Here is a 6452-nt window from a genome sequence, read left to right as displayed (position 1 = left end):
AGACAGAAATTCAAGTAGAGACTTGGAATTTTGTTTCCCTCTTTCTCTCACTCAAAGCCTTCATTCATAACAGCTAGCACTGCGATTGAAGGAATCCGTTCGTGTGGACTGAGTAGAGACGTTGTCATCGTTCAACATTCGTGATCGCCCCGTGGATCTGTATCAAAGGTTTTGATCATTATCAGAGATCTGCACCAAAGGTTTGAATCGCCACAAGAGGTAACGATTCTATCACTGATCAAGCCCATTCGTAAGGATCACTAAATGGAGAAATTTTTAAATTCCGCTGTGCCTTGGATGGCAATTCTTCTTCAGAGTGTCGGCGTTAACATACCAAATAGAAGTTGGAAAGTATTGGTCGAACCTTCCTAGAAATACATAGAGGTCATCAGCATACAAGGATTGATTCGGTGAGCATACCTGGAGATCTAGATATCGTCGAAGATCCACGCGCTTCTCCATTGATCTTGGTGTTTTCTTTGGACTTTGTTTAGCCAAGCTAAATATTCTTTGTTGCCTGGGGTAGGCATTGATCTGAAGACCCTTGCCTTTGGATCCATGAATCTGACGTCGATAGCTCCATCTTTGTCGAAAGCTGGAGGAGCAGCAGGAACATAATAAGGAAAAAAGCCTTGAACTACTTTTGGTGTAGATTTTGTGTCTGGGAGAGGTCCAGGAAATGCGACTAGTTTTCTGTCAATGACAAAGGGAATGAGCATCTGGTGTTGCCAGATTTTTATCACTGTTTCATCAGAAGAAACAGGTTGAGGAATATGCTTTGTGCTTTCTATTGCATTAAGTTGAAATTCAATGGGGTTGCCACCAGTGCTGAAGGAGTTAGCACCTTTGGTACGAGTGGAGGAAGCCATGGTTAGGAAGGTTGAAGAAAATCTATGAAAACTAGGATTGCTGTGAAAGTTGCAGAAGAGATATGCAGTTACGGAAGCAGGAAGAAAAGTATGAGGGTAAAAAAGTGGTTATTTATAGGAAAACCAAGGGATAGTCAAGCGTCAGTCGACTGACAACTGTCCAACTAGGAGGTAGTGAGAGAGTTGGTAGCTTTAGTTGAGATCCCACAGCCTAGAGAGTAGCTAGTAATGATGACAGTCTGTCTGGGAAATCACAACGTAGGAAAGTCATCATTGCACACACAAGCATCATTAACGATTAGATGGCTAGCCGAAATTTGGAAAGTCAAAATTCAAGTTTCTCGGTTGAAGAGCTCAAGTCGAAACCATCCTTTTCAGGGGGCAATTTGTTAGCTGGCGAATTTCAACCCAAGAGGTACAAAGTCGGGTCGACCAAAGGACAGTCGGAAGTTGGATCGACGAGGCAGAAAGCCAAGAGCGCTGGGTCGACGAAAGGGGAAGCCTGTCGAAGTAGAAGGTTAGTTTACCATGGTGGGGATTAATCGTGGGGAGTTGAACGTGGGAAGTTACCAGCAAGCATGGGAGATATGCTCCAACACGTGTCATCTCATAAATGAGTCGTAACCTCCTTGTGGTTATTTTTTACTAGTATTTAAGCAGATGTAATTTTCATTTATAAGGGTGGAATTTTTAGCATTGCAGTAGGAATACACTTGAAGTATCAAGAGTTTGAGAGAAAAAAGTTATCTTCCTACAAATGTACTTTTGCTTCCATCTTTATCTTCAAGTCATTTAACTTGTCAAATTACTTTTATTTGCTCTGTTCATTTACATCAGTATTTTGTCTTTTATTGCCTTACTTTTTTTGTATTTCTAATTTGCAAAACATTGCACTTACTACCCAAAAGTATTCCAAACACCCTACCCATAAAAACTACCATATACTCAACACATAAGTCTAGGACTTTGTATCCGGTCATGCAAGTAAACCTCAAATAGAAAGGTTAGAGATTGTCGCGAGAAGTAGTCACATTTCCTCAAGATCAGCTATCTTGCTTAGCGAAACCTAGCGAGGCCTAGCAAGAATAGTAGAACTCAACTAGTGAGAAAATGTAACAGGATAAAGGGAAAGAACCATACAACATCACTAAACACCATAATACACCAATACAACATATAAAAGTCATGGAATGATGCATAGAAGCATGTAAACAACAAAGACATCATGTATTAGCATCAACTTCATGATCAAAGCAAACACACAAACCTTAACTCCCATTCCCATAAATACTTCCCCAAAAGCTAATACTACATAGAACGCACCTTAGAAAGTGAAGATGATGAAAGGTTCAAGATGATATGTGATGATTCAAGCTTCTTGTTTCTTCTTCCAAGTTTTCTTCTTCTTTTCTCTTTTTTCTTTTCTCTTCTCTTCTCTTTTTCTTCTTCTTCTTCTCTTCTTCTTCTTCTCTTTCTATTTTCTTCTTTTGTTTCTACCAAGTGACAAGGTTGGTAAGAAAATATCTTAAGGGAAATATTTCTCTTAGAGAGCAATTGACCATTCATTAATGTTTCAAAATTGTTCCTTTCTTTTAGTAATTAATAAAGGCCAACTAAATTGAATAAAAATTAAGCTCATTTGAATTCACTAATTACTCTATTTGTCTCAACTGACATTAAATAGAGCAAATATGAATTCATTTAATCTCAACTGACAACGAATAGAGTATTTACGGGGATATGAGAAATTACATTGAACGAATCTTTTTATACTTAAATCTGATAATCAAACCCCTCGAATAGTAGTGTAACTAAATATATCATTTGTATTAATGTTAATAACATAAATATACATTATTAAATATTAACATAGTCAATATAACATGAATTTTTTAAAAGATACATTTTTAAAATAAATTTTATGAAACATTATTTAAAATAATTTAAATTTAAAATAATTTTTTAAAATTTTGATATCTAAAAAATTACAATAAAATATCTAAAATAATATATAAAAAAATATTTAAACTGATTTTTTATTTAAAGTCTTTTTTAAAAATTGTTTATAAATATTTTTTAAATAGATTTATATATAGTATTATAAATGTTATTTAAAAAATTGTTTATAAATATTTTTATTAACCCCATAATGAAATCATTCGAGAAGCTGTGGAGGGATCGAATATTTTGATATTTATCATCTTTAAAATGTTGACTTTCCCAAACTACGGTCCGTAATTGCTACATTTTATATTACAGTCATTATGTTCAAATCTTTGACAATTATTCAATGGAAACTGCGAGATACTGATATAGAATAGAATCAAGTGTCCCATAGAGTAACCATCATCGTTTGATTTTTCTAAACAGCATTACAGGCTGGGTTAGGTGACAAAAGTATTTTTTTATACAAATGTAGATGATGAAAGAGAATTAATTCATTGGATTTTACAGCTTAATTAATGAGTTGATTATCTGTATTTGTATTTGGTGATATATTAATATGTTATACAAGTTGTTTTATTTATAATATGCAAGAAAATGAAGAAGACTCATTCAATTAAAGTTGTTATTTTGACAACCGTTACATATAATTGCTTTATATAATATGCAAGAAAAGTAAATACTCATGAAAATAAAAAACTCGCAACTACATTAAAAAAGTGCACTCATAATTACTATGATGGCACTTGCTTTATTAAGAGCAAGTTGCAAAAACCATTGTTTTTCAAAGTGAAGTGATTGCTCATTCTTCATCCCATAGATCATCAAGAAGAGGCTTGGTTGGTCCTTTGATGAGTCTCTCTTGATGAATTTCACTTATTTTCTTGTAATCATCCTCACTCAATGACCAGTCAAATATTTGCAAGTTTTGGTTCATCCTCTCCTTGTCATAGCTCTTTACCACAAATGTCAATCCTTGTTCATATAACCATCTAAGACAAATCTGTACAATTTTCAGACAATAAATTCATGCAACTTCATGAAAAAGTTCTCTATAACAAAATATTCTTTAAGATCATATTATATACATACCTGAGCTATAGTCTTGCCATGAGCATCTGCCAATTCTTTGAGTATATCATTGTCCATCACTAAATTAGCTCCTCTGCTAGCACCCTTTCTCAGGGGTGAGAACGCAGTTACGATTATACCCTTTTCCTTGCAGAAAGCTCTAAGCTTCTCTTGTTGCCATCCAAGGTTAACTTCCACCTATTATGAGTAATAATCAATGATTAACTTACATTAAAAAAGATTAATTCAAGTGAAATGGTAAACTAGTTTCAATTTATGATAATAATTATTACTTACTTGATTCACTGCTGGAGGGATGGTTGCAAAGGATAGCAATTTCTGAAGCTTCTTGATAGAAAAGTTGCTAGCTCCAATAGCTTTGGTGAGACCAAGTTTTTGACATTCTTCCAAAGATGTCCACACACCTTTTAGGTCAAATTCCACAATATCTGATACTTCAATAGGGTATTTAACTTCACCGGGATTAGTAGTAATTGGCCAATGGATCAAAATTAGGTCTAAATATTCTAGTTGAAGAGTCCTACAAAAACAAACATGCACACATATCAAATCAATATCCATATAGTTCATGTGTAAAAAATGAAGATTTATAATTTTTGAATTACCTGAGAGATTTCTTTAGAGCAGGAACGATGAGGTGAGGATGATTATCGGTAACCCACAATTTAGACGTAACAAAGAGTTCATCTCTAGATGAAATGAGTCCAAGTTTAAGTGCTTCAGCTATGGCTTCACCAACAGAATGTTCAACGCCATATGCAGCAGCAGCATCAAAATGTCTGTAACCTTGTTTGATTGCTTCAAGGACAGCATCTTTTGTAGTAACCTTACTGGTTGCTTCCGGTGCGGTTCCGAGGCCCATCACCGGCATTTTGCGTTGTCCGGTGGAGGAAGGGAGGACTATTTCAGGGACTGTAAGTGCAGCAGCCATTTTGTTTGTTAAGTGATGAGAAGAATGTTGAATTGGATGTAGCTATTGTAGTAGTTGTGTTGTGAATAAAAGGTGGTGGATAAAGATTATATTTATAATTGAATTTTAGGATTTAAAAAATAGCATTATGAGGTAGGTGGTGGTGTGGTAGTACTAATTTGACCATCTATCTACTCTGTGGTAGCTGCACTTTGGATTTTTAAGACACAGCCGAAGCTACTTACAATGTGAAATATTTTAAGAAGTATTATTAATAATTTTTTTCTAAAGTTGTTAGATTTATAAGTATTAAACTTTGGATTTATAAGTATTAATAAATATTAAAAATTTACTTTTGATAGAACAAGATACCACAAGATTGATAATAGTGTTGGAGAAATTTTGAATGTGAAGAGTGAAAGAGGAGAATTGAGAGACTGAGAGAGAGAATTGAAGGTGAGATATTGTGATTGCATTCACTTGGATGAGTGTGCATCCAAAGCACTTATATATGAGTTACAACTTGATTGGGAATTGAAATTGACCAAGTAAAATAACATAAATTAAAAAATATTGTGCTTGTAAGCGGTTAATCAAAGTGGTTAATCGGTTACACCTGACACTGAATAATATCCTAAATTAAATCAGCTTCAGTGGTAATCGGTTAACCAAAATTGTTAATCGGTTACATCTGTGAAAACACAACATTTCTACAACTAAAATGAATTTCAGGCCTTGTTGTAACCGGTTACCTACCCGTGTTACCAGTTACAACACTTGAATTACTGGAAAACATCAATTCACCACCTTAATTCAAGTGACGCAAGTCTATCATGCTCATATTCATCTTCAACATCTTGAACACATCATTTGTGACTCCCTTAGTCGACAAATCAGCAACTTGGTCCTCACCCCTGCAATATCCCAATAATAACCTTCCTTCACTAACAAGTTCTCTCAAATAATGAAATCTCACTCAATATGCTTGCTCCTCCCATGTGCAATGGGTTCTTAACAAGATTAATCGCGAAAACATTGTTAACTAAGAGTGTGACTGCCTCACCCTCACTGTTGTCCAGCTCCTCCAATAGATTCATAAGCCACACGGCTTAACACACACATAACAATCGACAATGTACTTGGTCTCACAAGATGAGAGTGCAACTATCGGTTCCTTATTCGAACACCATGAGATTAGTGTCGCATCAAACATAAAGATGCATCCAGCTGTAGAATTTCAATCATCTTTATCTTTGCACCAATTAGAATCGGTAAAATCGAGCAAATTGCATTTTCTGCCCGTATCCATCGCAGGAAAGAGAATTCCGTAGCCAACAGAACCTTTGACATAGAGTAGGATCCTCTTGACTACTTCCAAGTGAGACACCTTCGGTCTCCCCATGAATCTACACACAATATCGACACTAAACGCTAAGTCGGGTCGCATATTGCGCAAGTAACGCAAGGATCCAATCAACCTCCTATATTGAGTTGGATTAACATCTTGTTCATCCTCATTCTTAAACAACTGCACCCTTGGTTCAGCTGGAGAAATGGCAGCATTGCAATGCTCCATTTCAAAAACTTATTCAAAATCTCAAGAGCATACCTTTTTTAGGGCATTAGCAGTCCCCTTT

At 35.2% G+C, this 6452-nt stretch overlaps 1 protein-coding gene across 1 annotated transcript; it reads right to left on the bottom strand.

Moving 5' to 3' along the window:
- Positions 1-3411: 3411 nt before the first annotated feature.
- On the bottom strand, positions 3412-4913 carry LOC127083261 (NAD(P)H-dependent 6'-deoxychalcone synthase). The gene is made up of 4 exons (XM_051023555.1): positions 4511-4913; positions 4182-4425; positions 3906-4082; positions 3412-3816 (listed from the first exon to the last, which is right to left on the bottom strand). The coding sequence occupies exons 1-4, from the start codon at positions 4834-4836 to the stop codon at positions 3616-3618; spliced, it is 948 nt and encodes a 315-aa protein (XP_050879512.1). The 5' UTR covers positions 4837-4913; the 3' UTR covers positions 3412-3615.
- Positions 4914-6452: the final 1539 nt, after the last annotated feature.

Source organism: Lathyrus oleraceus, chromosome 5 (genome assembly GCF_024323335.1).
Source record: "Lathyrus oleraceus cultivar Zhongwan6 chromosome 5, CAAS_Psat_ZW6_1.0, whole genome shotgun sequence".
In the NCBI taxonomy this organism is placed as follows: domain Eukaryota; kingdom Viridiplantae; phylum Streptophyta; class Magnoliopsida; order Fabales; family Fabaceae; genus Lathyrus; species Lathyrus oleraceus.
Note: the sequence above shows the minus strand (reverse complement) of the source record. Positions and strands in the feature narration are given on the sequence as shown.

What these genes read in the sequence shown, in the direction of transcription:
- LOC127083261 (XM_051023555.1), bottom strand. Translation starts at nt 4,836, where the DNA reads ATGGCTGCTGCACTTACAGTCCCTGAAATAGTCCTCCCTTCCTCCACC. An exon ending in GCTCTAAAGAAATCTCTCAG is followed by an intron (nt 4,426 to 4,510) that starts GTAATTCAAAAA and finishes TTGTTTTTGTAG; the next exon opens with GACTCTTCAACTAGAATATT. An exon ending in ATGGCAAGACTATAGCTCAG is followed by an intron (nt 3,817 to 3,905) that starts GTATGTATATAA and finishes AAAATTGTACAG; the next exon opens with ATTTGTCTTAGATGGTTATA.